The sequence below is a fragment of the Nannobrachium achirus genome, assembly GCF_963921795.1.
Source record: "Nannobrachium achirus genome assembly, chromosome: 3".
Classification (NCBI taxonomy): domain Eukaryota; kingdom Metazoa; phylum Chordata; class Actinopteri; order Myctophiformes; family Myctophidae; genus Nannobrachium; species Nannobrachium achirus.
In genome coordinates, this window is record NC_137812.1 from 65,691,610 (window position 1) to 65,708,621 (window position 17,012).

Here is a 17,012-nt window from a genome sequence, read left to right on the forward strand (position 1 = left end):
CAAATACATAATACTGTAATTCTACGGGGTCCTTGACATGAAAATGTTTGAGAACCACTGTCAGAGAAACATAGGTTTTTCAGAAAACTGTTAGGATCTTGAAGACTTTTTTTCCCAAGTCTAAATGGGTTTTAATAAGCATGTTTTTGTTTGTTTCTTACCCTCAGGACAACCAGTTAACGTCTTTACCACTGGATTTTGGCACATGGACCAGCATGGTAGAACTGAACCTGGCCACCAATCAGTTGACTAAGATCCCAGAGGACGTTTGTGGCCTTGTCTCTCTTGAGGTGAGGCCTAACAATTACGTTTGACATTTTCTCTTGTATTTCAACGCACTTTTGCCATTTGTTGCAAATGTACACATGATTTACTAGTAGTAAGACGCCTCAGGGCGACAAGCAACCTCGCCCTAAAGGGCGTGGTCGTGCCACAGTGATGTGGACATCAGGGATTTAGACATCAGGGATCTCCATATATGGGCATAAAAGGGATTTGTTCCCCTGGAATCACAGGAATCTCCATATCTCCATATATGGGCATAAAAGGGATTTCTTTTCTCCCTGGCCTCACAGGGATCTCTCTAACAGGGCATTATTAATATTGATGACATCAGGGAACTCCATATATGGGCATAAAAGGGATTCTGTTAAGTGTGACATCACAGTGAAGCCAGAGCGTGATGTCAGAGCGGCAAACCCATTCTGTTAGAGTGGTTCCCCTGACATCACAGTGACATCAGAGCATGATGTCAGAGCGGCACACCCATAGACCGTAAAAATGTGTACACGTCCAGACAGACGGACACGGACAAGCTGTGACGTTTCTCATAGTAAACTGCTACCTTCGGTCGCATTAAACCACTGTGTTAGACATAGGAAAAAAAAGATTGGTGTTAACCATTTAAGCCTTATAGGAAAAAGTAACCAATCTACTAGCTCACAATGCAACGCACCTTGAGTGTGTGTTTTTGAAGGTTTTGAATTGTTATGTCCGTTTTTGACAATCTTGAAAATGTTCCCGCTTTAAAATGTCATAAAACATTCATGTACATAAGCCGTAGTTGTTAAGATGTGATGGCAAATCTTATTTTCTAATTTATTTTATCTTCATAGTGAATGGTCACAGAGTGCATGTTTTAATAGCAGGAAGTAAAAGTAAGGAAGTATTTATGAAAATAAATAAATAAATCCCGGTCTGTGAAATCAAATACTTAACCCATTTAGGCCTAGAATTATTGAATGCTTTAACCAGTGAAAAATAGCAGATCTACAAGCTCGCAGCCTGGCACCAGGTGCTGCGCTGTGAGCTTGTAGATCTGCTATTTTTTATAAATCATGAAAATCTTTGAATATATGTATTTTTTAAAGCAAACGTTTGTAACTCAAATTGCCTGGAACTAAATATTTTGAGATGGGGGTCCGTGGTCAAATAAATATCATTTTGGGGGTTCTTCACATGAAAAGGTTTGAGAACCACTGACATAGTAGTCTCTCAAGAACCACACTGGCCTAACTCATAGCAGTTCGTGTGTGCACATGGGCGGGCCCGGCGAGTCAGTCCGCAAGTCTCCAGCCAATAGCATGTGTTCTCCTCCCCCCACCCCCTCTGCTCCTCCTCCTCCTAGAACAGACTAACTGAGCTCCATTTAAAGGTGATACACAGTGAAATTTCACTTTTCCTATTTTAAAACCTTTTTTTGGGGTCCCACTAGCACCTTCTATCCTCACAAAGTCCCATTTCTGACCGTTGTGTCTTTCTCTGGTTTTGAGAAGGCGAAGGTTAAAAGTATCCCACGGGTTCTCAAAACAGGCTGTCCAGATTTGCTGCCGATTGTGACGTCATCTGCCGATTGTGACGTCATCATAAAAATTTTTTTTTTTAAAAAAATGTTTTTTTCAAAAGGATTTTGGGGGGGTGGCGCAGTTCAGGCCAAAGGTGGTACTGCAGCTGAAATGCTCTGAGAGCCATTCAAAAATGAGAGAGGCTCTCTATTCAGGAGTGGTAATTTAGCCTCAAACCTTTTGAAAAACGTTTTTGGGACATAAACAATATGACATAAATACTTTTTAAATGCATGGTGTATCACCTTTAAGTGAAAAGGACCTTTTCTTTGACGATTGCAAGCCAGATTGCTGACATAGAAACATAGGTTTTTCAAAAAACCTTCGAAGGATTCAAAAGACACTTATAGAATCGGGTCAAAATTCAAATTTTCACGATTTTTCAAAAATGGCAGATCTACAAGCTCGCAGCGCGACACTCGGTGCCGCGCTGTGAGCTTGTATATCTGCTATTTTTCAACGGTTAAAGCATAAAATAATGATACACAATAATGTGTACCCCTTCTAAATGGGTTTAAACAATGGTCAGAGAAGCAAGTAAACAACAGAGCGCTTGCACTACTGTGTTGGAGGTCGAGCTCCGTTTGTCTTATCCCTGCCAACGCCAACCACTGATTGTCTGGGTGAAGGAAAATGGCAAGTGAAAGTTGTGAAGGAAGTGTCAAACTTGGATCGTCTAAGCATGTAAAAAAAAAGAAAACTTTATTTTCCAGAACATCTTAGTTACGCCAATGTTGTGAAATGTTTTACAAGATGGCGTGTCACAGGCCTATTTCCTCCAAGAAATGATCTTTCTAGGGTGTTTATCCAACTTTATTTTCTTCCAAAAAGTGTACATTTTAAAGACAAGATTTATTTCTGTGCACAGTGGACACATTATAACAGCCCTTAAAAAATACTGGCTTTGACTTTGTCATCACCCACCACTTGTATCCCCCTCTCCCTCTGACTGTCTCACCAAAGCACTTCTCTCCCTATCCGTATATCTTCTTTGCCAAAGGGAAATCGCAGTAGGCCTATCTAAACTCTTCTATTAGTAAAAACTACAGCAATAATGCTGCTATAACAAAGACATAAGCTAGAAACGTATATATACTAGAAGTTTGCGGCCCTTCGGGCCGCAAAAGTCTTAAAAAAGTCTTTAAAAAAAATTTTTTTTGGGGAAGAAAAAAAATTTTTTTTGGGGAAAAAAAAACGCTTGCGCACGCACGCACACGCACGCACGCGCACACACACACACACACACACACACACACACACACACACACACACCCCTCTGTTGTAATTCGATACTCTACTCTGCTCAGCTCCTCCCCCTCCCTCCCTCTGTAACTTGATACCCTGATGATCATTTTGACGTTTCAGCACTGGCCAGAATGTTCAGAATACTATGTCAGGACTGGCTGCTCTGCGTGAGGCGAGATGTTGTTAAATTGAAATAAATGCGGTTCAAAGAGTGGCATGTTTAAAATGTGGACAGTTGTAAATTTTCACGTTTGTTCGACGTGGTGGCTATGTTTGTGAGAGGTGTTTGTGAGAATATGTAGCTAAACATTCTGGTTTAGGTTTGCCGCCAATTGCTCCAGTATAGATGCTTGATATATATATATATATATATATATATATATATATATATATATATATATATATATATATATATATATATATATATATATGTTTTTTTAAATAAAGAAAAACATGATTAAGAAGTTGTACATTCTCTTGACTACTGGTTGAGATGTGAAATGTCATTTTCGAGCCATTAGACAAATTAAAAACTAAAAAAGTACCATAATCATTGCACTCCATCATTTTGAATTAATAATAATAAAAAATGAAGCTATTTACATTTGGCCAAAGAGACAAGCCTGCTATATACCACAGACCGACCTAGTCAACATTGATTGCATCTCTACAGTTAAACTGGGAATTTAGACTGACTGGCAACCTATTTCTTTTTTGTATTATTAAATGTATTTTTGAACCTTTTCTACGTGGTACAAATGTATCTAATTGTAAAAAACGTGTGTCTTAACAGGTGTTAATATTGTCCAACAATCTTCTGAAGAAGTTACCACATGGTATTGGGAACTTGAGAAAACTACGGGAGCTCGACCTAGAGGAGAACAAGTTGGAATCCCTCCCCAATGAAATTGCCTACCTAAAAGATTTACAGGTAGGACACAGTTAGCCTAATTTGTAAATGCAAAGGTATTCAAAAGTACAAATTACAAAATACATTTTCTTTTTAACTCATTTACAACATGACTGGTGCTTCGCGCGCGTGCAAGACACCAGTGATTTATTTTTTGTAGGTGGCTCTGGTATATGCTGTTAATGCACCACAAGATGTCCAGATATTGTAAAATAAAGGAATCTGCTGAGGTCTTCACATGCCAATATCAGGATATGTTGTTGTGCATTATTGTTTACATAACATACTGTATGGTTGGTATGCTTGAGTGCTCTCACTTGCAGCAGTGTGTAAATGGTTTTTATTTTATGCTCAAACTAAAAGTTACAGTAACTCCTTTATATCTCTGCTGTCTGCCCGAAACCTTTTAACTCCAAAATGTAAATTTTCAGGAAAATTAGCTCAAGTGGAGTTAGGAGGTTTTTGACCAAAGGAATTTTTACTACTTTCCATTGGTTCAATATTATTTTAAACAAAAAAGGTGTTCAATAGCCCTGATTTATGCCAAAAAAATCAAAAACCTCAAAAATGGAGTTAACTCATACCCTGCCAAAAAAGAAGTTTCTATGATAAAAACGTCTTTAAAACGTCTTTTTCACTATGGACCTCCCTGCCAGACGTCTTCTGAACGTCTTTTAAAAAAAAAAAAAAAAAAATTGAAAAAAAAAATTTGAAAAAAAAAAAAATTGGACCTCCAACAGTGTACTAGGCATGATCGCGATCGCGAAATTGCATGTTTAACCCCCATACCAACCCCATCTTTCAAACATGGCAGCCATGTTTGTTTACATTTGAAGAAAACATAAGGGCTCCTTTCTCCTGAATGCCTGAACGGATTTCCAAGCGGATTTTTCTGTTTGAAAGCTGTGAAAAGCATGCACATGCATAGTGCATGATCTGTGCACGAATGTGTGCACCAGCGTGCACACTATTTTTTTAACCCTTTGTTGGCGAACCGGCAATATAAGAGGTCATCCCACTTTAAATATGGCACCGACTGAGTTAAGAGGTTTTGGCCAGACAGTGTTGCCAGATGTACGATAAGGTTTTGTACGATACTTTTACACTCTGTACGATCAATAATTCCAAAAATGTCCAAATGTATGACAATTTTGGCATATCACAGAAAAGATTGTGGATTTACTGAATTCTCTGGCTGCTGATCCGCGATCTGTTTTGGCTTCTCAAAGTAAGTCAAGAAATCAGTCAATCTGACCCTAGAGTTGTACTTGGAGGCATTAAAAACACTGGTCATGTCTTTCCAGTCCAGTTTCAGGCTTTTATTTGTGCAAGGTCCAGGAAGTTGCCTGCCTCCTCCCAGCGTATGTGATGCGTTTTTGTCACGTAGGAGTCTCAAACAAGTAGGGGTGCCACGGTTCAGTCAGCCCACGGTTCGGTTCGTATCTCAGTTTTTGGATCACGGTTTCGGTAGAGTACATTTTTAAAATGAAAAAATAAAGAATCCAAAATGTTAAGTTAATTTTAAAGATGGTGTGCAATCATTTGTTTCCCCCCTAAACATGATAATCAGTTCAAACAAATTCAAATACGATAATTACGATAATTCAACATCTCTCATCTGGCAACACTGTTTATATGGTCTAATTTTACCAGGAGTGTTTACATTAACAATGGGATAGCTTAAGTGTTTAAGTCAATGGTTCTGATGTGGCACATTATTGACTTGTCTCACCCATGTCTGTTCTGCAGAAACTTGTGTTGACCAATAATCAGCTGACCACGTTACCCAGAGGCATCGGCCACCTCACCAACCTGACACACCTGGGACTGGGAGAGAACCTGCTGCAACACCTACCTGAAGAAATTGGTAAAAATTACTCTCCGATCCCCATGGCTACTTAATCCATTAAAGGGCAATTCCAGGCTAACACATATGCCCCCCTTTATTTGCTTTTTTATCATGATTCTTCCTACCTAGTTTGGTGGATTTCTGTTATTGTCGCCCCTCTTCAGAGATCTCCCGAGCCGTCCTGACCCCTCCTCACAGCGAAAATGCGGCTAAATATACACAGACAAAAGCACACATTTTTGTCGTTCCAAAATTACTTTTTTCTTCATAAAGCGGCTTTTCATAGTTCCAAGAGACGAATCGACCTGCTGTTAGATCTCGATGAGAAGACGGCTATGTTTACTTTCCAGACTTCTAGAATTCAGCGTGGCACAGAGTGCCGCGCTGCATATCTTGGAATATATGTAATGAAAGCGACCATTTGTAACTCAAATCTTGCTTCTATCGGTCCCTGGAACTAACTATTTTGAGATGGGATCCGTGCATGGCCAAATACATATCATTTTGGGGGGTCCACTGAAATGAAAAAGTTTGAGATCCACTGATTAGGAAGAAGGATTTAGAATACATTTATAGAATCGGGGTGAGAATATTCAAAGACTTGCACAAATGTTCACGATCTTTCAAAAATAGCAGAATCTACAAGCTCACAGCGCGGCACTAAGGTGCCGCGCTGTGAGCTTGTAGATCTGCTATTTTTCAAAATCCAAAGCATAAACGAATGGTTAGAGTCTAACGCGACACAGATGCGTTTCCAGGTCTTAAATGGTTCAACTAGAGTCCTGCCCCCAAGGTCCTTAACCCGGATCAAGTCTGCTCTGCCCGCTCTGTCTTGACCTTGCTGTGAGTGATGGCTGACTGGGTTTAGTGACTTGTGTTTAGTCAGAGATTAAAAGGGATGGAAGGAGGAGGGAGGCGAGGAAGTGTGTATTTTTAGAGGATTCCAACTAGGCCCGAGAGTTAATAATAACAGCCGTGTCTTGTGGGGCTTCTGGTCGCCCTTGGCAACGGTTAAATCTCAAGTCTTTCCTTAACCCATTTAGGCCTAGAATTGTTGAATGTTTTAACCAGTGAAAAATAGCAGATATACAAGCTCACAGCGCGGCACCGAGTGCCGCGCTGCGAGCTTGTAGATCTGCTATTTTTGAAAATAATTGTGAAATCTTTTGCAAATCTTTGAATATATGTATTTTCAAAGCGAACGTTTGTAACTCAAATTTTGCTTCTGGGTGGTCCCTGGAACTAAATATGTTGAATGGGGGTCTGTGGCCAAATACATATAATTTTGGGGGTCCTTCACATAAAAAGGTTTGAGAACCACTGACATAGTAGTCTCTCAAGAACAGACTAACTGAGCTCCAGTCAAGTGAAAAGGACCTTTTCTTTGACGATGGCTGGCTAGATTGCTGACATAGAAACACGGGTTTTTCAAAAAACCTTAGAAGGATTCAAAAGACACTTATAGAATCGGGTCAAAATTCTAATTTTCACGATTTTTCAAAAATAGCAGATCTACAAGCTCGCAGCGCGGCACTCGGTGCCGCGCTGTGAGCTTGTATATCTGCTATTTTTCAATAGTTAAAGCATAAAATAATGAAACACAAAATGTGTACCCGTTCTAAATGGGTTAACAAGATGGCAGAGCACATTTGAAATGCTTAGTGTGCTTGTCATAACTCTGCTCGTACAGTGTCTTCTATGTCACTTGTACGCCAGGCTTCGAGAAAGCATGCTGCACCTCTTTATGTCACCCATCTCTGTGGGGTGGGACGTGATGGTGTGTTTTATGGTCAAACGCACACGCAAACCTGCCAATTGTACACATTTTACAATGTACATACCAGGTACGCATTGTGACATCAAAGTAAGATGTGCTCCTCTAAAGTTACGCAAAACTTTGCGGGCTCTGATTCACAAACCCCACAAATCAACAGCAACACTTGATCTGATCAATAATTAACTAATTTGCTGCCCCCTCCCGAGTTTCCCGAGTTATTCCCGTACCCAGCCGCTGCCACGCCCGAGTTTCCCGAGTTTTGGACCTCCTCCTATCTACTAGGCATGATCGCGATCGCAAAATTTCATGTTTGACCCCCATACCAACCCCATCTTTCAGACATGGCAGCCATGTTTGTTTACATTTGAAGAAAACATAATGGCTGCGGATCAATGGCTCACGGATTTCCAAGCAGATTCTTTTTGTTTGAAAGCTGTGAACGGCGTGCACACACGTGGTGCATGATCTATGCATGGGCGTGCATGATCCGTGCACTATGAATTACATGGAGGTCTATGGAGACTGGGGGCATCCTGGCACTAAAATGCAGCAAATGAGTTAAACATTCAGAATTGCTTTTGAAATTGTCTTGCCTGAAAACAAAGAAAAAATAAATAAACAAACACAAGGCTGAACTGGTCAAATTAACACATTGGCTGCGAAAATAGCCAGAAAGACGTCTGCAAATGTCTTTATATCAAAATTGGCGTTCCTGGCGTTTCTATCAATAAATAATAATCAATATTACTATTTTGTCGCCAGATTAGCAAAAACACTACATTACTCATAAGCCTCAGCGGCGCTCGCTGATGACGCGCGCTGGTGACGTGCATGACGCGCGCAGAGCGCTGGTAAACAGAGCGCTGGTAAACAGAGCTTCATTCTAGCTCCATGTTATGTGAACGGGGTCTGCCCCGCAATGATGTCTCGATGGAGCGACGTGATCACACATTGAATTGGATTATACAAGACCACGTTAACGTTATGATGCGGGACCATCACCCGAGCCGATGTATGCACGCACGTCGCGCGCACACGCGCCCCGGTGAGTTCCATTAACCCTATGATGGCATCCTATGTGTTAACAAAAAGGGCTAAACGATGTCTTTTCCCCAGGTACACTGGAGAACCTGGAGGAGCTGTACCTCAACGACAACCCCAACCTGCACAGCCTCCCGTTCGAGCTGGCCCTCTGCAGCAAGCTGTCCATCATGAGCATCGAGAACTGTCCCCTGAGCCACCTGCCGCCCCAGATCGTGGCCGGAGGCCCCTCCTTCATCATCCAGTTCCTTAAGATGCAAGGGCCTTACCGCGCCATGGTGTGATCCCAGCGCAGCCATGCTCCCTCCACGCCTGTTCGTCCCCATTACGTGTCATGCACTGTCAAGAAAAGGAGTACTTCGCCAGGCGCAAACTTCACAAGCCTCCTTTCCTTTCCTACAATATCTACAGGGCGAGAACGTGGCAGACATAATGAAGACTGAGTTCCATGTTTTCCCTAGAATCCATCGTGGCCATTTTAGGAGCCCCCCTACACCCCCCGAATCATCTTTCATTTTGAATCATGTTAAAGAAAAAAGATATTGCCAAGTCTTTTGCCAAAACTATAATATATATATAATATACATTTCACATACGTGTACATATGTGTATGTATGTGAATGAGAGCAACTGAGATATGTGGCAAACTTAAGTCTTTTAACCTTATAAACCGTGCTCCTTCCCATTGACAATGTATTTACAGTAATTACAAGCATCTACTAAGTGAGCAAAGATACAATTGTATGCAAAAAACAAACACAAAAACAAACATATTTGGAACTTCATATTTACTGCTGCTGCCGTAATCCACGTTAACTTTTTCATCCTTTCATATTTTCTTTGGATATTTTATTCACCTTTTTTTTACCACTTGTCAACTAAAGATGTAACTTATGTTAATAGCGTCTTGACCATGGAGAACAAAGGTATAAATGCCGGTGTTTTAGTTTTTCTTTTTTTTACTTTTTTTGTTTTGTTTTTGTTTCAAGAAACTGTGCCTATATCTAGAATGATCCACTGGTTCATTTCTAAACACAATTGTCCATGAGAATACAAAGGTATAAATTATTTCAAATTTGCTTTTATATACATAATTGCTGTTCTTACATTAAAAAAGCTTTTCATTTTTTTTTAAATTCTTTTGTCGTTGCCGTAAACTATAAAAGCAAGTGATATCAGTTGTAATTTAAATCGATCGGAAGTCTTTTAACTAATAGAAGCCGTAGTTAAACATTAAGCTAGTAATGTACACATGATGAGAAATGCAAATCGTAAATGCTTTAAAAAAAAAAAGAGAGAAAAAACAACTAAGCAACTTGGAACATTTTATGTGCGAAAAGGTATTGGAAATTAAAAAGACATAGGTAGGTGATGGGATAAGTCATCTAAGGCATTTTTTTATATACGAATATAAATTCTGATCATTGCCTTGAGTGCAATTTTTTTGTTTTAATGTTTACTCGTTTGATTTGATATCTTCAGTGTTGGGCTGCATAGCTGTCATCCAATTGATCATTGACCAACATATCAGAAGAACGGTAGCTGGGCCCCTGCCATTAACTGTTAACTGTTAAGTTTGTCAAAACTTAAAATAAGGTATGCCAAAATATGAATAATAGTCTCTCCTTTTATCCTTGGTTGTCTTTTTAAGTTTAGTTAACGTCCACAACAACGGTTTCTTTTTGTATAATAGATTTTCTGTGTCAGTCCCTGGTAATATATCCTTTAAAGAACCCACTATCTAATGGGGGGGAAAAGAAAAACTTTTTCTTTATTATTTTTTGTCCCACACTGTCCCAGCAATGCTGCTGCTTTTATGCACTTTTTTTAAAAGACATTGGCATCCTCTATATTAAACATGACAATAGCCTCTCATTGGTTATTTTGGATGGGGGCATTTTGTTTCATAAATGAGCAAGTATTTTCTGTTAAATGAACCATTTATCATGTAAATTTTGTGACGATTAAAATAAAAACCATATTTAGTTTCGCAGGCTGAAAATACACTAGCAACTTTGTGTGGGGAGGTTTTCATCCTAGTCGAACTTAAATGGAAAGTGCTCACTTGAAGTTTCACAAAGGGTTTCCCATTTCCTGCTTTAGTCATTGCTGGCAAACATGGTTAAAGTTGAATTGTCGCAGTTTAGATAACGCATTGTTTATTTTAAATCATTTTTTCATCTAGTATTTTGTTTTCTTTCCAAATGACGAAACGTGTATTTAGTTAGTGTTTATTTCAAGTGACTGTACATTAAAAAATCCCAACAAAGGTAATCAAACCAAACTTTTTTTTCACCCCCCCCTTCCTTTGGAAATGTGTTGCGTCCAAACTATATTCAATCATTATTCTATTTTGTATTGAAATGTGTGGGTCTAATTTTTTTTTTCTGGCAGCAGCTTACAGTGAGTTTTGAGGTGTGGACTGGTCACCACAGGGAACCCTAAGTGAGTGAGTACCACAGCCTACCTTGGGGGGACAATGTATTGCTGCTTTTAATTTACCAGCAGAACCTGTTGCTGCTTTTGTGAACTGAAACATATGCTGTACAAGACGGGGGAGGGGAAATAGGATCCATCGACTACAACGATACAGACTGGCGGGGGACAAATCCACTGAGTGTTTGACCGACCTTTTTTTTTAAAGAATTTGGTATCAGGCCTGGTGGTTTTCAAAACAGATCAAATCAATTGAACCCAACGATGACAAGAATACAAAGCAAACCACGGTGCATATTTGAGCCTAACAGCAACAGTACAACAAGACTGTCAGAAAAAGACAAAAAAACTAAACAAAAAACAAACAAAAATACAAAATACAAAAAAAAATACAAAAAATGTACAAAGGGCTTTCTCTGTTTCTCGCTCAACAATACACCAGAGGCATTGCATTCCTGGTTTTATATAAAAGCTTCGGGGGGGAGTGGGAGGGGTGGGGGTCTTTTTTTTTTTTTTGTGCATTTACTTTTAGCTGTAAACAATTGTGTGAAATTGCCTTGGAGTACTGGAGAAGTGAGATGTGCATTAGGTATGCAGCGAGAGCGCTGTGTCCCATTTTACCTTCAGTCTTTTTCTTTTTTTTGTAACTTCTTTTTTTTCATGTGCCATTTCGCAAGGTTGAGGATGCCACAGTTTGAAGGTGCACAGAAGTGGAGAGAAACATAAACTGAAGTGGGCTTGTGGCCAGAGAGCATTTATCAGAACCAGGAATGTACTTTAAACATGTTCTTTTTTTTGGGTCTTATTTTATTTTATTTTTTTGGAAGAAAATTATCAGCGATTCATTCGAGATGTGGTCAATGTGAACTATATTGGATGACAAATGTATACTGGTCCATCCAAACTGATTTGGAATATACCGGTAATTGGTGTTTATTTTTCTATCGTCTGTGATTGGGGCCTTGGAGAGTGTCCCAGAATCAAGGTCACTTAGTTCCTTTTTTTTATTTTTTATTTTTATTTTACAACTGTCTTATGTCTCTTTTTCTTGCCTGGTTATTTTGTATAGGAAAACGAGCATGTTCAAAATTATTGACATGATTTGTTTGGGTCAGAATCGGGCCGTTGTACAAAGAGGATTTTGTGGTTATTTGGTATCTGCAAATTAATGCTTTTCATTTGATTTTTTTGTTTTGTTTTATTTTGTACATTGCAAAGCGTATCCAAAGCATTGTGTGCCAATGCTTAACCTACTTACTCTTCTTTGACAAGCAGCCTTAATGGTCAAATGTTTTTTGTTTGCCTATTCCTTGTGTCCATGGTCACTGACTACTATACCCAGTCAAATCCTCTTTTAATTTGAACTCGGTGAGAGGGTAACATTTGGTTACATTTGTACACTCTCCGAGTTACACATGGATAAATTAACATAGGATTTTACTGCGTACTCGTCATTGGAGTGTAAATTTGGGTCTAGTTCCTTTCTGGCTTTTATTTTATTCGTATTAGAATCTGGCAATAAGGTAGACGCAGCAGTATTACAAATCTATACAATTGAACATTTTCACACAACAGCGTCTGTTAGAAAGATAATGCCTTCGAGTGGATGTCCATGGTCTTTGCTCTTTTGCATTAAAGGGGAATTTCACTAAAGCAGTCCACATGTATGGATATCTGCAATACTTGTTTTCTAGAGATCGACAAAAACGTAATGCCAAATTTCATTGCGTTTCACTTCATTAGAGCGTAAAACTCATGAAACATTTTATAACCAAGTTATTTTTGGCTGAATTCCTCTTAACCCATTTAGGCCTAGGATTATTGACTACTTTAACAATTGAAAAATAGCAGATATACAAGCTCACAGCGCGGCACCGAGTGCCGCGCTGCGAGCTTGTAGATCTGCTATTTTTGAAAAATCATGATTTTTCTTTGCAAGTCTTTGAATATATCTATTTAAAAGCGAACATTTGTAACTCAAATATTTGCTTCTGGGGGGTCCCTGGAACAACATATTTTGAAATGGGGGTCCGTGGCTAAATACCTGTAATTTTGGGGGTCCTTGACATGAAAAAGTTTGAGAACCACTGATTTAGAGGAAGGATTTAGTAGTCGGGTCAAAGATCGGGTCAAAGATATCCATAGACTTGCACACATTTTCACGATTTTTAAAAAATAGCAGATCTACAAGCACGCAGCTGTGAGCTTGTATATCTGCTATTTTTCTAAGGTTAAAGCATACAATAATGGTTAAAGTGGTTAAAATCTAACGTGACTCGGGCGCGTTCCAGGTATTTGAGAGTTAAATGTGACACATCCAGCTCTTCATGTTGCATATATCTACCTTAAACCTGATCCACTGCATAACATCCTACTGCAGACCCTCTTTCAGTATCCCCTCAATTATTGCTGCCTTATGTGCACCGATCAAAACAAACCACACTTTGAATTGAATCAACAAATGATTAGATCATCGGTTGTATTGAAAACATGATGCGCAAACAGTGCCGCACGCATATTTCACCGCTTAAACCCGGGGTCCCCCAGGGCCCTATAGTAGGTCCGCTGTTTCTTTTCCCCCTCTACTCCAAAATCTCGTCACAGAAAATAGCTGATCTACAAGCTCACAAGAGCTTGTAGACCTACTGTAGATCTGCTGTTTTCACTGAATGTTTGGTTCTTGTGGCTAATGGCTAGAAAATTCTGTCTCTCTTTCACGACTAGATGAGCAGATTCAGACTCGACTACCTCCATGTCAGTGGTTCTCAAAGTGGGATCCGGGGACCCCCAGGGGTCCTTCAGGGAGTTCCCAGCAAAATGAGTTTAAACGATTGGGCTTTATTTTATATATCGGCTATTTAAAATATCCAATCTACAAGCTCACAACGTGTAGCGGTGCAAAATGTTGTGAGCTTGTAGATGGGCCATTTTAGAAATATTTTGAAAGTTCAGAAATGTAGATTAATTTGGAATCATTAAGAACATCTTTCAAACCCACACTCTTATGGGGGCCCCCCGGAACGAAGTCCTTTTCAAATGGGGGTCCTTGGCCAAATCAGTTAGGGGGTCCTGGACATGAAAATGTCTGAGAACCACCAAGTGAGTCCTCATTGCTAAATACAGTGACCAAGGTCCATTTCAGTTGATACGTGTGTGTGTGTGTGTGTGTGTGTGTGTGTGTGTGTGTGTGTGTGTGTGTGTGTGTGTGTGTGTGTGTGTGTGTGTGTGTGTGTGTGTGTGTGTGTGTGTGTGTGTGTGTGTGTGTGTGTGTGTGTGTGTGTGTGTGTGTGTATATAAAACCAGTTGTGTGGTTTGGTGGCAACAGAAAGTTGGATATATGTTTTGCCAAGCATCCTTCTGTTCTGTTAATGTCTTTATTAAAGTATTGGCAAATTTAAAAAACATTGACTTGGCTGCTTGGTTGTGAAGGTCAATCTTAATCAAAGCCGACCCATTGTAAAACAGATCTTCTGAAACCCAACTAGTTGCAAAGAATGCTACTTTGCAAATAGTTAAAAATGACCATGTTTGGTGATGTTCTGTATGTACATACATCTTTTTAACTGTAATAAACTGATAAATATTTACAAATTGATGTGCAATATTTGTCTTGTGTAGCCTTTTTTTATTGTCCTCGCTTAAATTATTATTATTACCTACTTAAAGAATGTATATTTAAACACTTCTGTGTCTCGTTTGCTTTACCATGCAAGACAACTTTTAATCAAAGAAGATTTAGCGACATGTTGCATTTGCCAATGTCAAAAGTTTCACATTTGTCCCAAGAATACAATTCAAAATCATAAAAAATTGTTAATCTGTGCTATCTGGCCGTTATTTGCATTCATTCAGTTTGTTTTCAGTTAGGAACATGAACAGATAGACAGTAGTAAACTTACCCTGAAGGTTTCTCCATCCAGTGCCATGCATTTGGGTCCCCATCCAAGGCCATGTATTCGGGTCCCCATCCGGAATCAATGGTGGTAAATTTACAATAATCACATTTTTGTCTTAGTAATGCGACAGATACAAAAACATATTATTGAACTCAAGTCTCTATGGCATGAGTAATCAATAAAAAAAATACATTTTGGGGGTGAACTACTCCTTTAAGCCAATAACTGAACTTTTCATACACGCTTTTACTAAGAATGAAGCTACTAAAACTGGAGGCTTTATGGCATCCTTTTTTTCTTCAATATACTAAATGATATTGTGTGTCACACTAAACCTGTGTAGGCCTACAGAAGTTCTGCTGTAGAAATGTGACCGTCCGTTGCACCTGCTCCGGCACCAGTCCGCCCCCTGCTGGTTAACAGCTGTAACAATGAATGTGCTTGCAGGAGCTGCCAAAAATCATACATAATGGTGCTGTAGACCTACAATTATGAGGTATTTGTACTTTACTTGAGTATTACCAATTTCCAATACTTATACCTCTACTCTACTACATCTTGGACCCAAATATTGGACTTTTACTACACTACAATTATTTGAAAACTTTAGTTAGCAGATATAAAATATAATATTGGCCTATAAAACATATATTAACAACTTTAGCCTTTTTTTTATACCCAGATAGCCGATCTACAGGCTCACAACAGGTCGCATGGCGATGCGTTGTGAGCTTTAGATCTTCTATTTTCAAACATGTTGTAGGCTTTACTTTTGGTGTTTTAAGTAGGTATTTCTATGTTGATACCAGTAGGCCTACATTTTGAATTCCGGACTTTTACTTTGTTACTATAAGCTGCAGACTAGTTAAAAAAAAGACTTTCAAAAGTTGCCATAAATAACTCACAACGCACAACACGATGTGAGCTTGTAGATCAGCTATTTCTGGAATAGCCTGCCGAAGTATTTGGTTAAACTGATTGCTATATGAACACATTTTGATTAGGATATTATTAATTGATTGATTGATTGATTGATTGAAGAATTTATTAGAAGTTTGCAATAGAAAAAAGTACAGTTTCATGACAGTACAAATCACTGGTACAAGGTCAACTAAAAGGAGATCCTAGAAAGCCGAGGCTTATTTCCACAGGAACCACACTTTAAGTATCTCATATAACATTGAAAGACAGACGGATAGAACATAGTACTTTATCTAGGATAATATCAGTTTCAAAAGCATAACATCAAATACAAAAGGCAGAATACGAAGAAAAAGGGGGGGGGGAGCATGGGGGCTTAGTCTATTTACAAGTCACGGGTAAACATAGCCTACATTAACAACTTGCCTCATATGTAGCCTAGGCTCCATTTCGGACATTTGAAAATAGCTGATCTACAAGCTCACAAGGTGTTGCATTGTGAGCTTGTAGATCTGCTATTTTCAAACGATTTTGTAATACATTTGAAGACTTGAAATAGGACATTTACTTTTGGTACAAGTGAAGTAGCCGACATTTTGGTCCCAATAGACTACTTTTGTAGACTTTTACTCAAGTAGGTCTACATTTAGAATGACCGACCTTTACTTGTATCATACAGTATCTCTACATTGCAACATTGATACGTTTACTCAAGTAAAACATTTGAGTACTTTTTCCACTGAATAATAAAAGGGGGAAAAATGTTGCTGCGCCCGGAGACTCTTGGAGAAGACGACAGGTGTCACTGTATCATTGCGCTTTGTCAGCGCACTCAAGCGCATCAATACTGTTCTGTTTACCCAAAACACCCAAGCTCCAGTGACTCAATGTTAGCCTATATTGTTCCTATCTTACTTTAGCCCATGTTTCCATCTAGGCAGGTCAGGTCAGGTAGCCTATATAGCAGAATATATAGCATATACTGGGAATATTTTGATGAAAATGTGTCACATTTAGACGGACTAGACCAGGCAGTGATTCCCAGACATTTTAGCTAGAGACCCAAAAGAGATATTTGGACGTTTGCCAGGGA

The 17,012-nt window shown here is 39.1% G+C and overlaps 1 protein-coding gene across 3 annotated transcripts in view; it reads left to right on the forward strand.

The window, feature by feature from the left end:
• The window catches only part of shoc2 (SHOC2 leucine rich repeat scaffold protein), a 618,526-nt gene that overhangs the window by 21,122 nt on the left and 580,392 nt on the right, over positions 1-17,012 (forward strand). For 2 of the 3 annotated variants that reach the window (XM_080722265.1, XM_080722264.1), the window contains exons 6-9: positions 168-290; positions 3,883-4,020; positions 5,749-5,866; positions 8,742-11,555. In XM_080722265.1, coding sequence (XP_080578391.1) covers positions 168-290; positions 3,883-4,020; positions 5,749-5,866; positions 8,742-8,950 — 588 coding nt within the window. In that variant the 3' untranslated portion in view covers positions 8,951-11,555. Of the gene's footprint in view, positions 1-167; positions 291-3,882; positions 4,021-5,748; positions 5,867-8,741; positions 11,556-17,012 lie in introns of those variants that run through there. The other variant, XR_013961882.1, reaches the window with a different exon arrangement.